This window comes from Cricetulus griseus, assembly GCF_003668045.3.
Source record: "Cricetulus griseus strain 17A/GY chromosome 1 unlocalized genomic scaffold, alternate assembly CriGri-PICRH-1.0 chr1_0, whole genome shotgun sequence".
NCBI lineage: Eukaryota > Metazoa > Chordata > Mammalia > Rodentia > Cricetidae > Cricetulus > Cricetulus griseus.
The window spans coordinates 121,617,692-121,644,238 of record NW_023276806.1 but is presented as its reverse complement, the minus strand read 5'-3'; the positions used below and the strand labels follow the sequence as shown (position 1 = coordinate 121,644,238).

The 26,547-nt window shown below is 43.5% G+C and overlaps 1 protein-coding gene across 1 annotated transcript; it reads left to right on the top strand.

Annotated features, from left to right (window-relative positions):
• The first annotated feature begins 686 nt into the window (after nucleotides 1-686).
• Ghsr (growth hormone secretagogue receptor) lies at nucleotides 687-3,942 on the top strand. The gene is made up of 2 exons (XM_027392083.2): nucleotides 687-1,476; nucleotides 3,484-3,942. Exons 1-2 carry the CDS (start codon nucleotides 687-689, stop codon nucleotides 3,786-3,788), a joined length of 1,095 nt encoding a protein of 364 aa, XP_027247884.1. The 3' UTR covers nucleotides 3,789-3,942.
• The last annotated feature ends 22,605 nt before the right edge of the window (nucleotides 3,943-26,547 follow it).

The window sequence follows — 26,547 nt, the reverse complement described above, 5'->3', positions numbered from 1 at the left end:
TTCCCCAACGAGAGGCAGGCTCCCCTTTTCTCTCCACCAGGAAAGGAACCAACTGGACCCCCAGTGGAGGAAGGGCTTTATCCTGCTGCTGAAGGCATTTTTCTTCTCTACGCCATGACCTCTCCACCTTTCACTCCTCTACCCGAATGACCTGTCCTTCACGGCCACCCTAGCGCCCAAGGCTAGAGAGAGGAGTCCTCAACTCTGTCTTTGCAGCGCCTGCCTTCTGCGGAGCCCACGCACTCGGACGCTGTGGGCAGTACTACGACATGCGACTGGGGCGAGCTCTCCAATGCCAGGCAGTGCTGCTGGCTCTGCTCGGGTGACAGGGTGACAGGTAAGTGACTGTGTGCGCCATCTGAGGCTGGTATGGGAGAGAAGGACTGTGGGGAAGAGAGTGGGAAGGGGAAGAAAAGAGAGACGAGGAAAGAAGGGAGGGAGAGAGGGAGGGAGAGATCGAGGAAGGGAAGGAAAGTGGGAGAGGTGCGCAGTGGGTCACTTTCTTCCATTCCCATCTAATCCTTCCACCCGAATCCACCTTCTCCCTAGGCTTCTCATTCTCTTTCCTCTCCAAGCATCCTTCCCGCACGCCGCTGGCGCCTCTTTCTCCCTTGCACTCTCCCGCGCTTAAGGGGACCTCCTCGGGGGACAGATCTCCGCGCCTTTTCAGCCCTAAGCCTAGCAGTATGTGGAACGCGACGCCCAGTGAGGAGCTGGAGCCTAACGTCACTAGAGACCTGGACTGGGACGCTTCCCCCGGCAACGACTCACTGACGGACGAGCTTCTGCCGCTGTTCCCCGCGCCGCTGCTGGCGGGCGTCACCGCCACCTGCGTGGCACTCTTTGTGGTGGGTATCTCGGGTAACCTGCTCACCATGCTGGTGGTGTCCCGCTTCCGCGAGCTGCGCACCACCACCAACCTCTACCTGTCCAGCATGGCCTTCTCCGACTTGCTCATCTTTCTGTGCATGCCGCTGGACCTCGTCCGCCTCTGGCAGTACCGGCCCTGGAACTTCGGCGACCTGCTCTGCAAACTCTTCCAGTTCGTCAGCGAGAGCTGTACCTATGCCACGGTCCTTACCATCACCGCGCTGAGCGTCGAGCGCTATTTTGCTATCTGCTTCCCGCTGCGGGCCAAGGTGGTGGTCACCAAGGGCCGCGTGAAGCTGGTCATCCTTGTCATCTGGGCCGTGGCCTTCTGCAGCGCGGGGCCCATCTTCGTGCTGGTGGGCGTGGAGCACGAGAACGGGACCGACCCTCGGGACACCAACGAGTGCCGCGCCACCGAGTTCGCGGTGCGCTCCGGGCTGCTCACCGTCATGGTGTGGGTATCCAGCGTCTTCTTCTTCCTACCGGTCTTTTGCCTCACCGTGCTCTACAGTCTCATCGGGAGGAAGCTGTGGCGGAGGCGCGGCGACGCGGCGGTGGGCGCCTCACTCAGGGACCAGAACCACAAGCAGACGGTGAAGATGCTTGGTGAGTCCTGAGCCAGGCGGTCTTTCTTCCTCCCTGCTTGCCCTCTATTCTGTTTCTCGCCCTCTCTGCATCCCCATGCCTCTCCAGTCTTTCTCTCTGTGTCCCCGCTCCCCGTTCTTGGTCTCAGTTACTGCTTTCCCCTTTCTTCATCTGTCCCTTCCTCTATCTTCTCTTCTCCTCGAAAAAGCTTCTCACATTGGCAATTCCTTAAAATGAACATTACTCGCGAAACTTGCTTCAAGATGGAAATATCTCATTTTTTTTCCTTTGAGGTCCCCAAGTGTTAAAAGGCGAGGTTCAGTTTCCTGCCTCATATAGAATTTGTGGTTATCAAAGTAACAAGCAGGCAGGGATTGGATTTAGAAATTACTCCGTGGTAAATTTAACCAAAGAGTTTGATCACTCTGTTAAAGACTGTTTATGGATCTATTAGGTTTGCTTCTAATATGGGGGCTTGTTTTCTGCCCTGCATCTTTCTCAGACAGTCACAGCAACTCTGTTTATTCAGCCTATATAAGGCTTTGTAAGGGGGAGTGCTGGAGACTCCACCTGCTGTGATGACCTTTCTCCCCACCAGCATACCTCAAGTAGTAGTTCAGGAACGTCTGGGTACAGGGTCACTGTATTGAGTCCACCTCCTTAAAGGCATGGGCTTGGTGCAGTGAAGTCAGGAAGATCATGCTCATATCCAAGAGGAACATCTGACCACACTTTCTCAAGACATGTCATGGCTATTGCCATTTAATATTTCTTAGTTTTTACAGGATTTCCTATTTGCAATTTTATTATACTCAAATTTTGCATATCAAATTGATAGAGATTTCCCCAGGGATGTCAAATTTTGTTTGCCAGACCAGGGTTGCCCTCATAGGAGGGATAGAGTGTCAGTAAGCCTCCTCTGTCCTCCGTGGGACTGTCAGTTCACACTCAACAGAGGACCGCAGTGCTACTGTGGCATGGCAGCTCTTCTGATGTGACTTGGTCCTAAAGATAACTTACTAATTCCCTCTAATTTTGTAAGGTACTAATTTCACCACTGGCATCTCAATATCAATGTCCATTGTCTTCTTCCATGACAAGCTGAAGGGTATCAGTAAGGTGGTACAGGGCTCAGAACATTATTTTTCCCTCATTTCTAAATTTTAAAATCTGAAAATTTAGAATTCTTGGAGAAAGAATCTTACATGTGTAAAATGAAGTCTTGAATGGGTGGTAACTAATGTCGGCTGGCTTAACAACCTCTTACAATTTATTTATATCTATTATAGATTAACAGAATTGTTTTCTTGGTGGCTACTAATCCCAATTGCATATTCAGTCCCTTGTGAAACTTACTCTAAAAAACTAGGTACAATAGTCCACAAAACATAACAGAGCCCCATCCTAAAAATGGAAAAAAGAAAGGGAAAGACAGGAAAAGAAAAAGAAGGTATTTCCCCCCTCCCTTACCTAGATAACTTAATGAATCTATATTCTAGCCAAGGAATCTGCATTTCTAAAGCATGCCCAAGAGGGTTCTGGGGCTATTGCTTAGTGGTTGAGTACTTACTGGGCGTGTCTAAATGAACCCCAGCATGGAGGGGGAGAGGTACCCCTGGGAATTCTGACTCACTGTTGTGACTGAGTACAAACACCTTGCCTCATTTATATTTCTGTTCTGTGTGATGCATATCAACCGAGGATAATCATTAATCAGTTGTTTAGTTGAGCTATTGTATCAAGTCAATGACACAAAGTTGAGTAGTTATGAAGTATCAAGACTGGGAAGATGGGTGAAGATTGTTTAGCTGTTGGTCTGGCAGATTCCCTGCATGTAAAGGTGTCAGGACAGCCGGGCAGAGCAATATTTATGTGAAGAGCAGGACATCATGTTTCCCATGTTAAGAGCAATGCATGATGTTTGTCGGTGGGCATGCCACTGAAGGAAAAAGCAAAGCAAGACTTAAAACTGTAACGTGATTTGTGACATGCCTCACACTGATAGTCTCTCTCCATCTGTGCCTTCAGCTGTGGTGGTGTTCGCTTTCATCCTCTGCTGGCTGCCCTTCCATGTGGGAAGATACCTGTTTTCCAAGTCCTTCGAGCCTGGCTCTCTGGAGATTGCTCAGATTAGCCAGTACTGCAACCTCGTGTCATTCGTCCTCTTCTACCTCAGTGCTGCCATCAACCCCATTCTCTACAACATCATGTCCAAGAAGTACCGGGTGGCCGTGTTCAAACTTCTAGGGTTTGAATCCTTCTCCCAGAGAAAGCTCTCCACTCTGAAGGATGAGAGCTCTCGAGCCTGGACAAAGTCGAGTATCAACACATGACAGCCCATCACAACACCCAGCCATCGCTCACCACTCCACACCAGAAGCCATAGTCAAGCAGAACTTGGGAGGAAGCAGAAAGTCAGTTTAGGATTATAGACAAATAGATCTGGAGACAATTGGGGGTGGGGAGTAAAGCCAGATGGGTAGGGCCTGTGTGGTTTGCTTTGATTGTGCTCTCATCAGAGCGCTTGTGCACCATCCTGGCACATTTGTGTCTGTGATTTGCATTTGGAGCTACTGACAACTTTGCCACTCAGAGGAAAGAGTAGACACAGACTGGGCAATGGCTTTCCTTCTTGGTGGGTAAACACTAAACCCCATTTGCTTTTCTCATCATAATAAAAGTGAAATAACATTATGAGCAACTTAAGACATGACTTTTCAAAGCTAGCAATCTCCACAAAGCACCATAATGTAAGGCACATATGTAATCAATAGGAAATGATTGAGAAATCTCCATTCTTCTCCCCCACAGTAATTCTGAAACCTACTATGTTCCTTACACATGCAGCCCACTCAAAGTTGGACAGTTGGTTTAATTAGTAATATTTGATGCATTTAGTTTAATCATGGACAAATAGATTCAACAGCTTAAATTTCATGAGTACACTCAAAGTTTATTTTAAGTAACATAGTTTGCTTTTTTCTTTAAATTCAAAGTTAATTAAAATAAGCAATTCAGTTCTTCAGTTGTACTAGGTACATTTCAAGTATTCAACAGACAAATGTGGCTAGTGGTTATCATGCCAAGCAGACACTCCTGAGTGCATGAAAAATAATTATTACTCTCACATAAAATGTTTAAAAATAAGCACTTGTTCCTTTCAAATGTTTTTAATAGTATATTAGTATAGCACGATTTTAGAGTCACTCACTCTATCTTCATGGTGGAGGAGAATGGAATTATATCTTAAAATTAAGTCACACATTTTAAAACAAAGTTCAATTGCATGCATCAATTCAGGAAGTGAAATATTGTAAAAAACCATAGACTGCCTTCTTTGGTAATTATTATTTATTCTGGCCAGCTTATAGTAACCTAAAGAATATCAAAAAGCTTCAAATGCTGAAGGCAGGCTCATAATTTCCCCAACATTTATGCTTATTGCTATTCAAAACTTAAAAATATTTCAATCATTTTTCAATCATTTATTTCAACTTGTCCCTGCTATGTCCTATCTCCAAGGTAAGGTCTTGCTATTCAGACCTCACTGCTCAGTGATAGACACAGTCAATGGGTTTCTAGTTTCATTCTTGGACATAATTGAGTATACCTTTCAATAAATATTGTGCATTTTTAGCTATAAAGATTAAATTTTCATCTATAAAGACATTATTTTCTATATGTTCAAGTGCATTATCTGAATCTACCATTCCAATGATTGCTTCCATTCTGCAAGTGAGCAGCTCCCACAGAAAGGGCTGGATAAGCCACTTATGGAAGTTGATATCTTATACTTAAAAGGAAATGTTACTAGGCTGAAGTAATGGATTGACTCCTTGCCTTGGAAACATAAAGAAACAAGCATAATTATAATTACTGTTAAAAGAAATATTTCTGAAACCATGTGGACATGAAACTCACTCTAAGCACCCAATATTACCAAGTTGACTGTCTGTTAATTCTTAGGAGTACATCAGCTAGTACACTGAGGCATTCTGTTCCATGAGATTTAATGGGTGCACTCAGAGTCCGTCTCCTCACTAGTGCTCAGCAAATTAGAAAGAGTGTCCTCAGCTTCTTGAAGCATTTGTCTAGAAATACACCACGCTTGAGAGGAAACAAGTTTTCAAAACATAATGTTTATCACTGTTTTTGGAGAGGAACAAATCTGACTTCTGAATGGTTGCTTAATTTCTTCAGCGGTCCCAACTCTGTGGTCCATGCCAGTAACCCTGAACTCTCATCCGGGAGTGCACTAAAGAGCAAGGGCCAGTATGTTTCCTGCTGGTTAGCCTGGGAAGTGTAGGGGAAAATGCATTTCCCCCTACAGGGAGGCGAAGGGATGTATTTAGAGAAATCTAACTTGTCCTCTCCAATCATTACTTTCTTTTTTTGTTGGCCAGTTACCATCTGTGTATCGTTTAAGACTCAGGGTAAAGAAAATGATGCTGAAGAAAACTTTGTGGGAATGCCTACCATTTCCCAACATTTGGTATGTGCCTGCTATGTTTTGAGCTCTGAGAAATTAACAAGCCAAAGTTTTCTTATTCTTAGTGATCTCACAATCATCTGTGTGTTGTGTTGCTGTCGGCAGTAGATAAAGATATTTGAATTATGAAGTAGATATCTGTAGTAGGCAAATATCAAATGTCCCCACCACAGGACTGCAATGGGCTATTTATCCCACTGGGGTGTTGTATTCTTGACTCCAAAGACGTTTGAATGGGCCATCACTACAATATTTGTAGACAGAGCTAATTTGTCTGCTAGCGGGAACCACACTGAGGACACTCAGAAAAGAAGAGAGCCAGCTTCTCATCATAGTCCTTGCTTCTATTGCCCTGCTTACCCAGAAGTCAGGTTCTGTCACAACTTAGGCGGTGTCAAAGTTAAGGTCACAGTCTTCAGTGCAGGAAGACACTGTTAAAACTAATCACTTTAAACATTAATGTTCATTAATTCCTTTAAGTTGGAAATTCTAGCTGGGTGTGGTGGTGCATACTTGTAACCCTAGCACTTGAAAGCTGAGGCAGGAGGATTACCACTAGTTCAAGGACTTCCTGAGTTGTCTAGTGAGTTCCATCACAGCCTGAGATGCAGAGAGAGAGAGAGAGAGAGAGAGAGAGAGAGAGAGAGAGAGAGAGAGAGAGAGAGAGAGAGAGAGAGAGAGAGAGCCCATCTCAACAAACACACAAGCAAACAAAAATAAAGTTAAAAATCTGTGGTGAGGAAATTTAGAAACACTCTAGGACGGCCTCTACCAAGAAAAACCAAAGTGATGAGAGTAGACTTAAGTCTAATTTTTTCAGGCAAATGCTTCTGTTAGTTACAATTTTAGGTTCAACATGAATACTTTCAGTTCATTTGTCTTTTTCATTTATCCAAATACTTGAATTTAATATTTTTTTTTAAAAAAGAAAAACTGTGAGATTTTGTGTAAGACTGGTGCCTACACTCTCTTGTCTTTTAAAGAACAGTGTGCATCTCTTTAAAACATTGCATAATATTTACATATACAAAATGTTCTTACCACCATGTGTAAGCTAATAGAGTCATTCTGTTTTCATTGTAACTAGTGTAAATAACAGTGTTCAAAGAAAGAGGTGATGTCCTTGAAGACACACCATGTCTAACATGGTGTGTTAGCTAACGGATCACCTGTGATTTCTCTGCAACTTAAACTGTGACAGTAGCTGGTGCGTGCAATGGTAAGTAGCATAGACCATTAGTGATAAATGGTAGTTCAGTGGATTGGGAATATGATTCTTATTTATTTGTTTTTTAGCAGAAAACAAGCTGCTATTCAAAATCAACAGCAAGCTACACAGTCTGAGTCCTGTGTGACCAGACTCCCAACATTAAGCTCATGCCCCTTCCCAGTTCGGATTCCTTGAATCCAGTCATGCAGTTCATTGCAATAATGCAAATGTGAAGCAGTTGAGGGGAAGCTTGTGGTGGAGCTTACTTCTGTGGTTTTCCTTCTGAAGGCATACTTGTTCAGGATGCTGAAGGCTAGCCAACTAGGACAACATCATTGACTTGTTTTTTAGATGCTACGCGTTTATGCCTTTGCTATTGTTTGCTTACTTATTAGAATTTCCATTAATACTTCATGTCTTTATTGTACACGCCTTTGCTCAAAGAACTTCTAGCTACTGTCAAAACTGTCAAAAAAGGAAAAAAACCCTCTACCTTCAGAAAACATTCCCCATGAAGATGGTCAGAAATTTTGCCAAAATATTCATGAGTATTCTCTCTAGGCTTCTCCCCCCCAACTCTGCCCCACCAGACACAGAGAGCACTAGGGGTAACACTTATGTATCTCAATCTACAAAATTATTTACATTCTTCACATTTAATGTTGTAGATTTAATGTACCAGAAAACATTTGTTTCTGTGAATGTCACTAAACACTGTAGCATCAGTAGCATGTATTATCCTAGGCACTACTGTACTTGGTCCATGTACGTCACCATAGTGTGTCAGAAATGTCACTGGGTGTATTATGGTGGCTTCTTTCTTGGAAGGTTTTTGTACATGTTAACTACGACTTCACTGTAGCTCTCATATATTTGTCTCACAGAATTTGCAATCCCTTTCCTTGTGTATAGTGACCAACAATTGCTTAATAAATATCTTTTTAGAGCATGTATAATATTTTTGTTAGCAGTTATGAGTGTGTATGTTACTCTTCTACCACCTGGCCCTGGTTTAGTTTTCTTTTTTCCTTTACCTTTCTAAGGTGACATTAAGGGGTTGTCTGTAGCAGTGGGCTGTCTCCCAGGCTTTCCGAGTTTGATAAGAAGCCTTGGCCCCAATGTGTGTAAATGTTCAGAAGAGCAGAGGACCTTGTGAAGGCCTGTGACTCCAAACTCACGGCTTTTCAGACTCTTCCAGCCTGTCCTCCAAAGCCCTGTGCGGTGCTGACCTGTGTGAGCCAAAGACCTCAAGCCCTTCCAGGCAGGCAGGGACAGAGCCCTTGGCTCTCTTTCACTCAGCAGCTACTCACTTTCATTGGTCAGATGGGATTCAAAGGTTAAATGTGCATCAGCCAAGCACTGGATTCCAGGCACTGGATTCCAGGCACTGGATTCTAGGCACTGGATTTCAGGCATCTGGATCCCAGGGCCAGAAAACAGAGCCAAAATTAGAGACTCATTAACATTGTCAATTTTCATTTGCTCATTAAAATGTGTTGGAGTAATCTACTACCCCAGCAGTGACCATCCTTAATTGGGATGTCTTTCCATAATAGATTCTAGGGGTGATCTACAAGTGTTAAGCACCCCTTTCTTGCTGGAACATAGCTTGTGACATCATAATTAATTTCCTTCAAGGGGTCATAAAATGCATCACAAATCACTATGCAACTCTGAGAACAGCTTGAAAGTCTATGTGACAAGCTTCCAAACTGTGCATATCCTCTGATGTTCATTTCTCATCAACACACGATTGTGGAGAACCACAAAGATTAATCTACAGAGGAAGCGGACAGTAGTGAGAGCACTGAGTACCTAAAGCCAATATGTTTGTGACTAGGAGTCAGCAATTTAAAGCAATGTTGAAAGTCATCATTTATGAGACACCATGCTAAAGACCTGCAATTAATTTTCTTTAAATTCCCCCAACATACACAGAAAGAAATTCTTCTCTTATCTACCAGAAAGGAGACAGAGAGGGGGATGGGAAGAAAAGGGGGAGAAAGCTGAGATTAAGATCTGAGGAGGAGGTGTGTGACTGTAGCCACCGAGAGAAGAGACTGCCAGGAATAGGAGGACTGTAATTTGATCCCAGATTGAGTCACCTCATTTCCCCATATTATTTTATTTAAATATATTTTATTTACACATATATGTGCATGAGTGTGGGTGTATGCACGCAAGTGCAGGTTCCCATGGAGGCCAGAAGAGGGGGCCAGACGCTCTGGAGCTGGATTACAGGTAGTTGTGAGACATCTCTAGATGTTGGCAACTGAACTTACATCCTCTGAAATGTCAACAAGCACTCTTAACTGCAGAGCCATCTGTACAACACATCATTTCTCCCAGGTTAGAGTATCACACAGACATGAAAAACAAAAATGATACTGTAGGAAATTTTCACATGAGTAAACATATTATCTCATCTTAAAGAAAAATGTTTGAAGTGAAAAAGTGCTGGAAAAATATACTAGCATGTTAATGAATTTTACGAGATTTGGTGAAGTGTTTCTTCTGTTTTCCCATGGTTTCCAACATTTCTTTCTGTGTTTTTTCATCATATATTCATGTTTTTTAAAAATTATTTGGAGGATAGGTGTACTGGCTAGTATTTATATCAACTTGACATTAGCTAAGGGTGATCAGGAAAGAAGGAATCTTAGTTGAGGAAAATATCTCCAGAAGGTTGGCCTGTAGTCAAGTTTGTAGGGTATTTTCTTGATTGATAATTGATGTGGGAGGGTCTAGATCAGTGTGGGCAGTGCCACCTCTGAGCTCCTGGTCCTGGGGTTAGTAAGAAAGCAAGCTGAGCAAGTCAGTAACAGCACTCCTCCATGGCCTCTGCATCAGTTCCTGCTTCCAGGTTCCTGTCTTGAGTTCCTGTCTTGACTTCTCTGGATGATGGACTGTGATGTGGAAATATAAGAAAAGTGAACCTTTGGCTAGTTTTATGTCAACTTGATAGAATCTAGAGTCATCAGAGAGGAAGGAGTTTCAATGGAGAAAAAGCCTCCGTAGGATCTGGCTATAGGCAAACTTGTAGGGCTCTTTATAAATTAGTGATGGATGGGAGAGAGTCCAGCCCATTGTAGATGATACCACCCTGGCCTGGGGGTCTGGAATTCTATAAGAAAGCAGCTGGAAGGCAGCCCTCCCCCATGGCCTCTGTATCCTCTCCTGCCTCCAGGTTCTTGCCCTGTTTGAGTTGCCCTGACTTCTCCAGTGATAAACAGTGATGCGGAAGCATCAGCTAAATAAACCTTTTCCTCTCCAGGTTTCTTTGGTCATGGTGTTTCATCACAGCAATAGAAATCCTAACTAAGACACTGAAGGAATGACTTGGGTGAGATACTTGCTGTGAAGGCAAGAAGACATAAGTTCAACTTCCCAGTACCCATTTAAAAGCCAGCCATGGACACATATATGTGCAACAAAAGGTTGTAACAAAAAACAAATACAAGCAGCTCCTAGGAGCTTGCTGGTCAACCAGCTTAGTCAAAAACAGCAAGCTCCATAGTCAGTGAGAGACCCTATCTCAAAAAATAACTCTGAGAGGCTAGAGGAGGGCACTCCAGCATCCACTTTTGGCCTACACACACACACACACACACACACACACACACACACACACACTTGGAGCCTGGACTGCTGCCGTTTTCTCAGTAGAATACCAGCTGTTCCCCAGATGGCAGCCAGCCTCGTTTCCTCCCAGGTCCCTGATGTAACTGTACAGTTCCAGCAAGCTCAGGTATTCATTACATGGCCACAGTTACTATTTTGTCACTTAGAAAAGGACAAGGTGGCTCCATTTGAGCCCCATTTCTGTCATGCTCTGGTACTTAGAACATTTCACTAGACATCTGGATTTTCAACTGACCCCAAACAGGCAGAGGCTTCCCGGGAACTTTATTGATGGACTGTGAAACTTGAGAGAGGTGAGTGAAAGCAGCTGCAAGCTCAGCCAGGCTTGGTAATTGCTCTGGCTGAGATATTGACCACATACTGGCAAGCTTGCCAAAATGCAGCAGATAGAAAAGGTAGAGACAGAGGGCTCCCTGGGGATCCCTGAGTAGCCAACCTAGACTAATCAGCAAGCTCCAGGCCAATGAGTGACCCTGTCTCAAAATGCAAGGAGGATGTCACCTGAAGAATCACCCCTGGGACCGACCTCTGCCCCTCCCCCCCTACAGAGAGAGAGAGACAGAGACAGAGACAGAGAGACAGACAGAGAGAGACAGACAGAGACAGAGATACAGAGAGACATAGAGAGAGACAGAAAGAGACAGAGATTCACAGTACTTGCATACAGTCATAGCTCACAGAAACCCTTTGCATCCTCTCCCAGTAGACACAGTTACCTTTATTTCTGGATGAAAATGTAATTTTAGGCCCAGGAGGATGTGGAAGAAGATGGGCCCTTGTGAGCATCCTGGATCCCTGGCAGCATATCTCTGTGCACATCCCCTTGCTCACTACCTGGGGCTGGTCAACGCTTTAGAACCTGTGTTGAACAGTTTCTTCCACTTGAAGTCTGAGGGCTCACGCAGTACACATTGACTTTGAAGCCAGACAGTTGATTTTATGTACAGCGTCACTACTGACCCATCAGCCACAGGACAGGAGATAATCACTTAACACCTCTCCATGCCCCAAATTACTTGACAGCACAGTGGGAATACCAAAAGTGTCTTCTTTTTGCCATTGTTAGCAGCGTCAAACATCTTAATCCAAAAATCCAGCCATGTCCATGCTGACTCTTTTTTCCTAAAACAATATATTAGGCTGTCTCCAATACACTATTTCCAGTTTGGTGATTTGCTACTGTCTCACTATGTAGCCCACATTGGCCTCAAATGCAGCCTCCTAAGTTCTGGGACTCTAGGAGTACACTATCATAAAGAAGATCAAAATTCTAAGACATGTGTGAAGAAGCCTAAATACAGAATTCTCCCACAGTTTTTTGACCTTCCTCATCCCAATGTTGACAGTGACTTCACCTCTATCTGTCAGGGAACTATTCACTGGCTTGTATTTGCGGACTCTTTCTAAAGAATTCAGCACAGTTTTGAGAGAAACTGAATTTTGTGTTGCATTTATCAGTTTAGGTACATTTTTAAGTAAGTTGGCACAATAATAGTTTGGCTCACACAGGTTTGTGTACCAAAAGCGTTTGGACATGTTACAGTGTGGACTTGAGACACACTACATAGTATGACCTGAACATATGTCAGAGTTCGTGAGATGCTGAACAGAAAGTGGCGAACACCAGTGACTTCTCATCCCTATGTACCAGCACTTAGAACAGAGAATTGTTGGTCTCTTGAAAGAGAATAAGTCCGAGTCCATAAACAAGCTATTACATACTTTATAAATGCTGAGATACAGTGTGTGAAGCTTCCTAACACAAGGAGATGGTAAGAGTTTCTAAGGAGCAAGAAATGCTGCTCAGCCCTATTCGGTTATTACATGTTGCATACATGCCTCCGATTATCATGCTGTATCCCCTGAATACATACAATCCTTCCATGTCAATTAAAAATAGGATCAAGTAAAATGGTTGAAAAGAATAAATCTGGCACTGGAAATTTAGCTCAGTTGGTAGGCTGTTTGCCTAGCTTGAAAAATGCCTTGGTTTCGTACCCAGTGCTGCACAAACTTGCCTTGGTGTTGCTCACCTGTGATCCCAGCATTGGGGTGGTAGAGGCCAGAGGATCAGAAGCTCAAGGTCATTTTGGGGTACACAGCAGGTTTGAGGCCAGCTTGAATTACTCAAGAATGCATCTCTTGAAAAGGGAAACAAAGGAAGAAAGGAAGTAAGAAAAGAATAACTGTGTTAGAGATTGCCTGGACTCCCCAGAAGCCTTGGCAGTTTCATAATGGGTCAACTCCTGTCAGCTGGCTCTTGTACATTCTGAGCTGAGACAGTGTTTAGCAGAGTGATGGTGAATCCACCCACATGTAACAGGGGCCCCTGATGTCTGGGCACCACATCCAGTTTCCATTGAACTTGGACCCTCTCCTTTTTCCAGGACAGACCATCAATTTGAAGTTAGCTTGGGTGAGGCCATTATATCATCACTGGCTTGTTTCTGGCTTCTGTTACATCTGTAACAGGGCCCCAGGTCTTAGCACCACTGACTCTATGATGGAAGTGCCATGTAGGCTGTAAGACTCAGCACGTAGATAGCACCACCTGCCAAAACAAAACAAAGGTCTAATCCATCAAAGCCCATAGTTCTGAGAAGGTCTCTAAAAGGACTAATCTTGCTTTTTGGCTTCTGTAGTTCTGATTCTGACTAACTGTTCCTGTTAACGGAAATGTATCAACCCAGAATATGGATTTTATGCTTAAAAGCTCACCCTGAGAAGGGCTCAGGGCTACACTGGGATGCTGAACACCCAGTGTAGTCACTGGCTAGCTAATAAAGAGTTTCTATAGGCTTAACCCATGCCAGAGCAGACTTCTCTGGAGAATATCCCACCACACATCTGGCATCATGAGAGGTGCGCTCATGTTCATAGAACAGAGTTTTCTCTTTAACCCACCAGCTGAGTCCAATCTCTCTGTGTCTCAGGGAAGTTAGATCTTCCTCTATAAAGACAGCGGTAGCAGCACTTACAAGTGACCCTGACACATGTGGCCAGGCAATGCTTATTTCATCTCAGGTAGGGCAGATGCTTATTGCCCCTTCTGGCTGTGTGACAGTTGTCATTGTTCCCTTTAAGACAGGATGATGTCATCAGGCTGGCAGACACCAGGGTCAATGGGAAACAGAAAATTATAGCTTGGGCACCTAGAGTAATGGCAGGAAGTAGAAGTTGAACAGCCTTCCTCGGGAGGAAAATCTGTTACAATGGCAACAGGCTTTTAATTTTTCTTGATAAATCTAATCATCTTTTTTTTTTTTTTTTTTTTTTTTTTTTTTTTTGTCTGAGACAGGATTTCACTGTGTAATAGCCCTGGTTGTCCTGGAACTCACTGTGTAGACCTGACTGGCCTTGAACTCAGAGAGATCCATCTGCCTCAACTTCCAGAGTTCTGAGATTAAAGGTGTGGGCCACCACCACCTGGCTTTAATCATTTTAATAATCCTTTCAATAAAGCATTGCTTTAAAATGGCCCTTTAACATGGTTTAACACAGAGTGCTACATGGAGCCAGTATGTCATGTATAGTTTTCGCTTAAGCAGAGCAATTGTTCTTTGAAACTACTTTTACTTGTCTTAGGTGTTCACACTTATACAAAGAGTTCATGACAGGTGCTACTCTGCTGTCCCCATTGTTAGAAGAAGATCTTGAACATGGTTGATTGAGACCAATTTTGTATCAGTGTCCTCAGACACATTTAAATGAGAGATTAGCTGGTCTCTCTAATGGGTTGGAAAGTTCATACCATAGTGAGGTTACCTGCTATAGTGAAATAGTTTGCGTAATTGAGAATGTAGTAATTTTGGATAAAAAGTTAAATGTATTCATTCTAGGCTGATAATACAAAAATCCTTTGTTTGGACATACTGTCAAGGTTGAAAATAATGTTCTTACTAGATTTTGAATCCTGTAGGATAGACAGCATAGCTTAAAAAATAATAGTGGAGCCTGTATAATGCATAGCACATGTGTATTAGGGGTCTCTAGTGAAACAGATGATAGAATATTTATGTATTTATGTATATATACAAGTATATATTATTCATGTTGTATTAGAATGGTCTACAAATATGGTCTAACTACTCTAACCATGGCTGCTCCTGATAGAAAATCCAATTCAATATTCAGTCCCTGAGGCCTGATGTCTCAGCTGGTCTTCAGTATATCCTAGAGTCCCAAACAAGTAGGCTCTAATACCAGTGAAGGGTTGGACTTTCCAGAGTAAGGGAAAGCAGGCAAAGACAGCTAGCTTCCTTCTTTGTATCCTTTATACAGGCTGCCAGTAGGAGGTGTGGCCCAGATTCAAGGTGCATCTTTTCACCTCAAAAGATCTGGATTTAGGGTGGGTCTTCCCACCTCAAATGATTCTAACAAGAAAAATCCCTCACACCTGTACCCAGCGGCTTGGGTTTCAGTTGATTTCAGATATGGGCAAGTTGCCAACCAAGAAAGTGATCACTTCATGAATTTTCTTTTTCTCTTTTAGCTTCTTTATTGATTCTTTGGGAGTTTCACATCATGCACCCCAATTCTGCTCATCTCCTGGACCCCCCATATCCTCCTCTCACCTCTGCAGCACCTCCCCACAAAAGAAGACAAAACAAAGTAGGCAAGAAAGCAAACAAACAACAAAAATAACAACCTCTCCAAAACCAAAAACTCCGAAACAAAACAAAAACAATAAAAAATTTCCTTGCTTCTCCTTCTTACCCGCCTCTCCAACACCTGTTAATTTGTCCTGGTGGTGTTGGGGGCCTCAGCGGGTCACACAGTGTACCCTTTTGTCCTATCAGCTTTACTAGCAAATGTTCATTGCAAAGAGTAACTGGTCTGGCTCAAGGCCTCTGGTTTCTGTTACACCATCATCATTGGATCCTCACAGGGACTCCTTTGGGATAGCCTGTTGCCCCGCCAGAGTCCTGGAGATCCTTCGGGTGTTGTTTCACAGGACCAGTGCTCCAGCACTGGTCCTAGATGGGGTAGATGTTAGTGGGCCAATCCAAGGCCCGGCTGTGCACCTGGGTAGTAGCTGAGCTGGTCAGTCTGGGCCACTGTGCCTTCCTGCCTTAGGCCAGGGGGCAGAACCAGCTCCCCCATATGCATGTCCTTGGGGTTGTTTGCCCTCACCTGTGGTGAAGGGTGGGGCTGTCTCCTTTGCTTCAGTGTCCAGTGAGAGGCAAGGGCAGCTTTCCCAGGGCCAGTGAAGGGCAGGACGGGCTCAGCATGGCCCTTTGACTTCATCTCTCATGGTTCCCAAGGCCTTCTGCAGTGACACGGGCCACAGACATCAAAACAGACTGCAGCTGCAGATGGACCATGGACCAGGACATGGCTCTCAGTAGCAGCTTGGGTCTGGACAACAAACATTGTGGGTCTGGGTGGAAGCAATGTCCACTCAGGGATGGTTCTGGTAGCCACATGGCCGCCGGACACCACCAAGGCCTCAGGTTGCAGCCCCAATCCTGGGCTTCTATGTGACCTTTGATTGGCAATATGGGACTGAGACTTCAACACAGATACCAGCCACAGTAGTACCCAGACATGGCCTTCAGCAGCAGGACCTGAGCCTGGATGACCCCTGGTGGCAGCATTGGCCACCCAGATCTGGCACACAGGCCCCTGCTGTGGCATGGCCTTCAGACTCCAATCTAGCCACAGGCTCAGGTCCAGATCCCAGGCCTCTGTGTGGGCCCTAGTGGCAACCTGGGCCACAGATTTCAACACTGACCCCAGCTGCAGCTGGGCCATGATGAATTTTCTTAAGTTTTTTTACTACAATGTAGTGTTTTAAAATACCTAATTGGAAATCATCCTTATAGACTATATTTTTTATTATTTCAAAGCTGTATTTTTCTCTTCACACTTTATAAAAGTCAGCAAATGTTTATGGAGGGCCTGACTTACACAATACTAGGTGCTGTGGCTTCCACCCTCAAAGAAAACAAGCTTTGCCCTCATGGAACTAATACTGTGTAGAGACAAAAAACCAACTACAAAGCACACGGAGGGGCTCCAAAGGGACAAGACAGAATAAATCAAAGGGCACCCAGTTAAATGAAGAACCAGGACTCACATGTCAGAAACCACCTGGCATATTCTAATTCCTCACTAGAGTAGAAGACATTTTCCTAGCTCCTAATTAGGGTTATCGACTGCAAGAGCATTAGTGGGGAATTACTAGACCATTTTATAGGTGAATTTGAGGAGACAAATTTTGAGATGTCTAGAGCTGTAAGGTAGATACCAAAAGAAAAGTTGTTGACACTAGCATGCAAGCTCAGGCTATCAAAAAGTACATCTCCTTTACCACACTTGAAGAGAATTTTTAAAAGTCAGAGTGTGTAAGACTATGAACAGGCACAATTATCCCTCTTTGGCAAAACACAGAGATAAATTCTTCAATGCCCCATGACTGAGAGAGGAGGTGAGATGTGAGAAAAAGCTGGGTGTTAGAATTTCATGTAGACAGTCCTGCCAGATTGTTACCAAAGGACTTCAAGGGTGCTCTTGACATCATTAATCACAGTTGAGTATTGTGGGAATAAAACAGTGCACAAGATGCAATCTTGGCCATGTAGCTAACAGTAGCCAGAAAGGAAGACACACAAGAAGGTGTCTCGATGTTATAGTCTATCCTGGGAATGCTGAGAATTTAGTCAGGGTATAGAGGAGGAGAGCTGTTGGAATAAGAAAGGCTATCTAAAGAAAATAAAAGTTGTGTCTTTACATTATAAAAGTCATCATCTGACTTCATAAGTGAAGTCTTAATGAGCTCGTTAGAGTCTGGGAACTAAGGAAACTTAGACAGAAGACAGAGGAGCAACATAAGCAGGGGTACTGAAACACCCATGGTGTGTCTGGGGAGTTGCAGGTACAAGGGCCAATCTATGATGGTGAGAGAGCAGATATTCAAGCATGCCCAGGAAGATCATAGCAGGCCTTAAACAGTGCTACACGGAGATAGACTTCTCCTCCATCATCACCACAACCATGACAAACACCACCATGACCATACCCATCATCACCACCACTGTCGCTACCATCACCATCATTACCATCACCAGCACTGTCACCACCACCACCATGACCACCACCCTATCATCAACATCACTGTCACTACCACCAGTTATCTATTAGTGGTGTCTTCTCTGGATGACATAATGTTTCCTAATTTGACAGTTTCCTAATATTAGCAGTTCTTTTTTTTTTATTTTAGAAGCAATCTTATTTTACATATCAATCCCAGTTCCCTCTCCCTCCCATGATCCCACTGAGCACCCCAAGCCACCTCCAACCCACTCTCCAAGGATAGTGAGGCCCTCCACGGGGGATCATCAAAGTCTGTCACATCCATTGGAGGAGGGCCTAGGCCCTCCTTGCTGTATTTGGGCTGCAATAGTATCTTTCCATAGGGAATGGGCTCCCAAAGTCCATTTGTGCACAGGGATAAACACTGGCTCCTCTTTTAGAGGTCCCATAGACTGCCTTGGCCTCTTAGCTGGCACCCACATTCAGAGGGCTTGGTTTGGTCCAATGCTGGTTCCCCAACTTTACGACTAGGATCTCTGTGCCCTGACTAGGTCAGGTCAACTGTTTATGTGGGTTTCTCCAGCGTGGTCTTCGCTCCTTTGCTCATCTCTCCTCCCTCTCTACAACTGGATTCCAGGAGTATGGCATAGTGTTTAGCTGTGGGTGCCTGCTTCTTCTTTGATGAGCTACTGGATGACAGTTCTAGGATGGCAATCAAGGTAGTCATCAATCTCATTATAGGGGAAGACATCAAAGGCAGCCTCTCCACTACTGCCTAGATTCTTAGTTGGTATCCTTCCTGTGGATCCCTAAACATTTCCCTAGTGACAGACCTCACTCTAAACCTATACTGGCTTCCTCTATCAAGGTATCTCCTTTCTTGCTCTCCTCTATTCCTCCCCTGTCTCAGTCTTCCTGATCCCTCTTGTTCTCCTCCCTGCTCCTCTTATCTCCTTCTCTTTTTCCTACCTCCCTACTCCCCTACCCCCGTGTTCCCAATTTGCTCAGGGGTTCTTGTCCCTTTTCCCTTCTTCAGGGGACCATGTTTTTTTTTTTTTCTCTTGGGATCCTGCTTGTTTCCTAGTTTCTCTGGTGGTGTGGATTGTAGGCTGGTAGTCCTTTGCTCTATGTCTAGCATCCATATATGAGTGAGTACATACCATGTTTGTCTTTCTGTGATTGGGTTATCTCACTCAGGATGTTTTCTTCCAGTTCCATCCATTTGCCTGAGAATTTCAAGATTTCATTTTTTTTTCCTGCTGAGTAATGCTACATTGTATAAATGCACCACATTTTCTCCATCCATTCTTTGGTTGAGGGGCATCTAGGTTGCTTCCAGGTTCTGGCTATTACAAACAATGCTGCCATGAACATATGTCCTTGTTGTATGAATGTACATTCTTCGGGTACATGCCAAAAAGTGGAATTGATGAATCTTGAGGTAGACTGATTCATATTTTCCTGAGAAATGCCATACTAATTTCCAATGTGGTCATACAAGTTGGCACTCCCACCAGAAATGGAGGAGTGTTCCTCTTTCTCTACATCCTCTCCAGCATAGACTGTCATTAGTGTTTTTGATTTTAGCCATTCTGACAGGAGTAAGATGGTATCTCAGAGTTGCATTGATTTGCATTTCCCTGATGGCTAAGAATGTTGAGCATTTTCTTAAGTGTCTTTCAACCATTTTAGATTCATCTATTGAGAATTCTCTACTTAGTCCTGTACCCTACTTTTTAATTGGATTGTTGGTGTTTTGTTGGCTAGCTTCTTAAGATCATTGTATATTTTGGAATACAGCCCTCTGTCAGATGTGGGGTTAGTGAAGATCTTTTCCCATTCTGTGGGCTGCTGTTTTGTCTTGTTGACTGTTTCCTTTGCCTTACAAAAGCTGCTCAGTTTCAGGAGGTCCCATTTATTAATTGTCAATCTCACTGTCTGTGCTACTGGTGTTATGTTCAGGATATGGTCTCCTGTACCAATTTGTTCAAGGGTATCTCCTACTTTCTCTTCTGAGAGGTTTAGTGTGGCTGGATTTATGTTGAGGTCTTTGATTCATTTGGACTTAAGTTTTGTGCATGGTGATAGATATGGATCTGCAATATTCCACATGTCAGCATCCAGTTATGCCAGCACCATATGTTGAACATGTTTTCTTTTTTTCATTATATAACTTTAGCTTCTTTGTCAAAAAATCAGGTGTTTGTAGATGTGTGGGTTAATATCAGGATTTTTAATTCAATTCCATTGGTCTACCTGTCTGTGTTTATGCCAAAACCAAGCTGTTTTCAGGACTATAGCTCTATAATAGAGCTTGAAGTCTGGGATGGTGATGTCTCTGAAGTTCCTTTATTGTACAGGGTTGTTTTGGCTATCCTGGGTCTTTTGTTTTTCCATATGAAGTTGAGAATTGTTCTTTCAAGGTCTGTGAAGAATTGTGCTGGGATTTTGATGGGGACTGCATTGAATCTGTAGATTGCTTTTAGCAAGATTGCCAATTTTGCTATGTTGATCCTACCTATCCAAGAGCATGGGAGATTTTTCCATTTTCTAGTATCTTCTTTAATTTCTTTCTTTAAAGATTCAAAGTTCTTGTTATACAGGTCTTTCACTTGTTTGTTTAGCATTACCTCAAGATATTTTATTGTAAAGGATGATGTTTCTCTGATTTCTTTCTCAGCTCATTTATTATCTATACATACTAGAGCTACTGATTTTTTTTAGTTAATCTTGTGTCCTGCCACTTAGCAGTTCTTAAGACACTACTTACTACAATTATCAATTCCAGCCTCTTCGTTTTGTAATTTATTTTTTTTATTTAAATTAGAGTTAAGCTTCTTTCGCCCTCCCCTCCTCTCCTGTCTCCCACAGACTCCTGATCCCAACCCCTTTCTGCTCCCCAGGAAGGGTGAGGCCTTCCATGTGGATCTTCAAAGTCTGTCATATCATTTGGAGCAGGGTCTAGACCCTCCCCAGTGTGTCTAGGCTGAGAGAGTATCCTTCTATATGGAGAAGGCTCCCAAAGTTCATTTTCCAACCTCTTCTTTAGGGAAAACATTCATAAAGCAGTGTTGGCAGTGGCTGGTTCCCAGGGCCATCTTTCCCTAACAGGTTGATACAAAGCAAAAATTTCCATTTAGTCTCAGGAGCCAAGAGCAAGCCTTAGATATCAGACAAATGCCAACTGTCATCTGTGATTCCAGTGGCTCCTGTGATGACTCATTATCATTTCTTGCTTTCCCTATCTTTTCTATCATTGTATCTGTCCCAAACAGCTTCCAGATATGAAGCCTTGATAGGAGGAGAGAGAGTAGAGGAGGGTGAGAAACTCCATTTTCTGCCTCACTTCTGAGAGCTAAAAGAGAATCAGTGCTGAGGCACATGAAGCCCAGGGGAAGAGGGTCAGCCCTGTGAAGACACAAAGGTGTAAGCAATTATATGATAATTATACCAGGCCCAACACATTCTAAGCACTACTGGGATGTGTCCTGCCTTTTGTTAGTAAGACATAACACGTCACCCACAAATGTTAAGGCTACATTCATAGCTATCCTGGATGCAGGTAGATTGGACATGCTTAAGTAGCTGGCATGTTGAGGCAGGTTGGCAGATTGACTTGTTTTCTGTTTCGAGGCATCTTCCCTCCACTGCATGTCAGCTACTCATGCCTGTGTGATGCATGAGTAGGGCTTGAGAGTGATGTGTGGGGGGCTGCATCAGAAGCAGTTCTTCTGAATGTTTGCATTTCAACATCCCATTTTAAGACCACAACATTCTCCCATTCTAGAGCTTTCAGTTGTCATTCCTTCCCCACAGTTCTTCATTCTCTTTACTTCCTTCCTATGAGCCATGTCTCGTCCTACCCCCAGGATGGGAGAAGGGAGGAATAGCTAGCTCTTTGTGGTCATTAAGTGGTCTCTCATCTCAATCATGGAGAATCCATCCTGCCTACTCACTTACCAAGGAGCTTGTGTCATCATGCTGTCCCCTTGGGTTCTAGAATCTCAGTGAAGAACTTGAGGGAAGAGAACACACAATGTAGCAGCAGCTCTTTCTTGTTCTTCATATAATAATCTTGATTCCCAGGCCTCAGTGGACGCTCTTGCATTGTGCTTTCTTATATTTTCGGTTGTGAACCTAGCTTTTAACGGCTGAGCCTCCTCTCCAGCCCACATTGTACTTTTAAAAGGGAATAGAGTATCTTCAGTGGTGACCTCTGATCTTGTTGCTACTACATGGAAGAGGTCACAGGAAGCCCAACATGTCCTCTGCTTCTCTCTTGTGTGGGAGTAGTGCCTCTGAAAAGATACTTCCTGAGACCAAGAGCAGCCCGGAAGGATTGAATACAGCTGGGATGTGTATACAGAAGACTGTTACTAGTGGAACTCTTAGATGATGTCCTAATGACTCTCCCTGCCTTCTATGAGGGACCATCAACAGGCCTGATACTGTTGAGGGTCTCCTGTGGGTAATCAATACTACTTTGATTAAAATGGCATTGGCTACCTTATGCCCACAGAACAGTGTTTTGCAAGGAGGCTTTGCTCTCTTTCTTCTTTGGACTCATATGATTACCCCTTCTCTCCCAGCACTTCGTATTACCCCCTTTCTCATGGGGTTTCCCATCAAAGTTTAAGTCTACTTGACACTTCCCACCTTAAGAAATCTTTTCTTAACCCTGCTGTGGACTGAGTTGTGACTGGGACACCGCACCCTCATTATGGTGTCATGGCATTTAGAAATGTGAGTATGAGGTGGTGATTAAGTTTAGGTGAGGTCATGGGGCTCCCATGGCAGGATTGGTGCCATTGATAAAAGGAAGAGGGGGCTTTGGTGGATAAAGGCACCTGCCACTAAAGCTGAAAACTTGAGTTAGATCCTTGGAACCCATGTCGTAGGAGAAGAAAGCTGACTCCTCCAAGTTGTCCTCTGACTGATTGATCATGTGTACACAAGATAAATGTAATTCAGAACCAAAAAAAAAAAATCAACAGCCCAGAGCCCTCCCTTCCAAGCTGAGGGGACACAATGAGAAAGTGATCATCTAAAACTTAACAAGGGAGCTCTTGGGATGGCCAGTCACACTGCCACTGTGGTCTGGGCCATATGCCCTCAAGAGTGAGAACCATATTTCTATGGTTTGATTCAGTCAGCCTTGTTATTATTTAGTTACATCAGCACAAGCTTGCCAGTATAACTCCATATACCTCTGACTTCAGCCTTAATTCTTGTTACCCTTTATAAACAAAGCAGTTGAGGTATGTAGTCTCCTCTTTCAGTCTACATACATATAATTCTCCCAGTATTGTTTAATAAAAATAGTCCTGAAGAGTAGAAGCAGACACCCACAACTAATCACTGAACTGAACTGGAATCCAGTTGCAGAGAAGGACAAGTGAAGAGCAAAGGGGTGCAGACCAGGCAGGTGAAACCCACAGAAACAGCTGATCCGAACATCTGGGAACTCTTGCTCCCCAGATTGATAGCTGGGATACCAGCATGGGACTGATCCAGACCCCAGGAACATGGATTTCATTGAGGACACTTCACAAATCTACAGGACCTCCTGTAGTAGTTCAGTAATTATCCCTAGCATAGGTGTGGACTTTGGGAGCCCATTCCACATAGAGGAATACTCCCTGAGCCAAGACACATGGGGGTGGACCTAGGCCCTATCCCAAAGGATACGATAGACTCTGATGACATGCTATGGAAGGCCTCACCATCCAGGGAGAGCAGAAAGGATATGTGATAGGTAGGGTTTTAGTTTGGGGGGGGTAGGGGAGGAGAGGAGGGAGAGGGAACTGGGATTGTCATGTAAAACAATCTTGTCTCTAATTGTAATAAAAAAAAATCTGCAGAAAAAAAATAGTCCTGAAGAAGAAAATGTTAGATGGTCACATAAGCCACCACAGTGCTATGACTGATGTGGTCTGTCCAATGAGGAAAATTAAGATTACACAAATAATTGCTCAATAGTTATTTAGTTATAATGGAATTGTGTGCCATAATAGAGAAGAGCTAGGTGATATACTGAGAAACTCTTATATTTACCCATTGTGCTACCTAGTTTTATGTCAACTTGACACAAGCTAGAGTCATCAGAGAGGAGGGAGCCTCAATTGAGAAAATGCCTCCATAAGATCAGGCTGTAGGCAAACCTGCAGGGCATTTTCTTAATTAGCAATTGATAAGGGAGGGCCCAGCCTATTGTGGGCAGTACCATCTCTGAGCTGGTGGTCCTGGGTTCTATAAGAAAGCAGGCTGAGCAAGTCATGAGGAGCAAGCCAGTAAGTAGCTCCCTCAGTGGCCTTGGTATCAGCTCCTGCCTCTAGGTTCCTGCTCTGCTTGGGTTCCTATCCTGACTTCCTTCAGTAATGGACTAAGATGTGGAGGTGTAAGCCAAATAAACCCTTTCCTCCTGAAGCTTTTAGTTATGGTGTTTCATCTCAGCAATAGAAATCCTGACTAAGACACCCAGCTTTTTTTAAGTAAAAAACAGAGAAGGGTATCCTTTGAGAGGTGACACTTTACACAATGTGAAGGGTGAGTGACTGAGGAAGGAGTGCAATTCCAGAACTGACCTGCAGCATGAAAGGTGTGAGTCAGAGGGGAACATATTTCTGAGTTGTTGATACATATCAGAAGGCTGGAACAAGTGGGAGTGGCTGAATGAGGACACTGCTGCAGAAATGGGCCCAAAAGATAATGTTAAGACTTTGATCATGATCTTTTTGTTTTTGTTTTGAGACAGGATCTCACTATGTAGTCCCTCCAGGCCTGGAACTCACTATTTAGACCAGAATGAACTCAAAGTTACAGAGATCCCCCTGCCTCTGCCTCCCAAGTACTTTGATTAAAAAGGTGTGCCACTGTACCTGGTCTGGTCATTATCTGGAGATCAGGGTAGAGCCAACAAAGACTGAGAATAGGAGTCAAGAGATAATATTTGTATAGAAAGGCTATCCTCCTGCCGGGCGTTGGTGGTGCATGCTTTTAATCCCAGCACTCGGGAGGCAGAGGCAGGCAGATCTCTGTGAGTTCGAGACCAGCCTGGTCTACAAGAGCTAGTTCCAGGACAGCCTCCAAAAAAAAAAGAAAAAGAAAGAAAGGCTATCCTCCATCAGTCAGTGGGGTGGGGTTACAGATAATGGAGCAGATGACAAAAATCCTCATCAACAATAACTAAGGGCTTCTCTAGGGAAGTCTTTGAGACAATAAAACCATACTGTCTGACCAGAAACTTGGGCAAAGGAAGTAACTTAGCAGCCTGTGCTCGCATACATGAGACCCCACCATGGAGAGTGAAAAGTCCCAGCATTCCTGAAGACAAGTGATAAAGAGGATTCCTCCCCACATCAGGGTCTCTGAATAATCTTGTGTTGGTATCAGTGAATCTCTGGCTTCCTAGGCCATCCTTATTGAATCTTTCCCCATGACAGTCATGCTGGGAAGGTCATACAATCAGTCAGTTACATTTGTTTTAGTGTATATCTGAAAAATTACCACTGTGAAGGTTCTGCGACCACCATTCTAGATATTTATCTCTATATACATTGTCCTTCCATACAAATGTTTATATCAAGAAAATTATACATTTGCCTGTTTTGACTCAAGAAGTTATTAAGGAAATCTTCCCAGCATCTGAGTCCTATCAGAAATTAAGCTAAGGTGAAGAATATTTATCCTGTAAATTCATTGGCTTAAATGTACTTAACCTTCTTTGATGAGCCTGTAGGTTATTTTCTTTCCTGTTCTCTTTTCCCAACCTGAGAAAGCTCTCTTGGTTATGAACAGATATTCACATGCCCTTAAACCTCACTTGCTTTATGCATGTGTTCAAATATAAGAAAAGCTCTGCCAAGGAACCCTTATTTACCATCGGTGGGAAGGTAAACTTGTATAGCCTCGGTGGAAAATCAGTGTGGAGCTTCCTCAAAAAGCAAAAATGCAGCCACCATATGACCTAGCCTAAAATCGGAGGTTTTTCTCCTGCTGGCCAATTCCCGAATAACCACTCAGAGGCTTAATATTACTTACAAATGTTTGGCAGGTAGCTAAGGCTTACCACTAGCTAGCTCTTACATTTACATTAACCCATTTCTATTAATCTGTCTATGGTCTGTGGCTTACCAATGGTGCTCTGGGATATTTCTCCTTGGGAGGTACTGGTATCTTCCTAACCCTGCCCTTCTTCATCTCTCTGCTTGGATTTTCATCCTGGATCTATCCTGCCTTACCATAGGACAAAGCAGCTTTATTTATCAACCAATGAAAGCAACACATATTCACAGTATGCAGAAAGACACCTCACATCATTTCCCCTTTTCTGTCTAATCAGAAAGGGAGATTATTACTTTAACATAGTAATATTACATGTAACAAAACAGTTATCAAGCAAGAATTACAGTTACAATATTTAGTCTATTTGTATTTGACAAAATTAAAATACTTTATCACCTATACTATCTTAGTGAGTCTGAAGTTTCATATATAATTTATCTTTTATCATAACTAAAGAAAACTATAATTATAACTTTCTAGTTCCAACTCCATCAAAGACCCCCCAGAAGGATATAATATTACCTGAGTAAACAGGAAGTGCATTGCAAGCAACTTCCAAAACTCTAGAAATGACAGACTTCTGGCTGCCTGGACAGTCACCCAAAGTTCTTCTGTAACATTGGGACATCCATCTTCAGCCTATAGGCCTAGA

Coding starts and splice junctions, on each gene's coding strand:
- Ghsr (XM_027392083.2), top strand. CDS start 687: ATGTGGAACGCGACGCCCAGTGAGGAGCTGGAGCCTAACGTCACTAGA. Junction 1,477..3,483: donor GCAGACGGTGAAGATGCTTG/GTGAGTCCTGAG, acceptor CTGTGCCTTCAG/CTGTGGTGGTGTTCGCTTTC.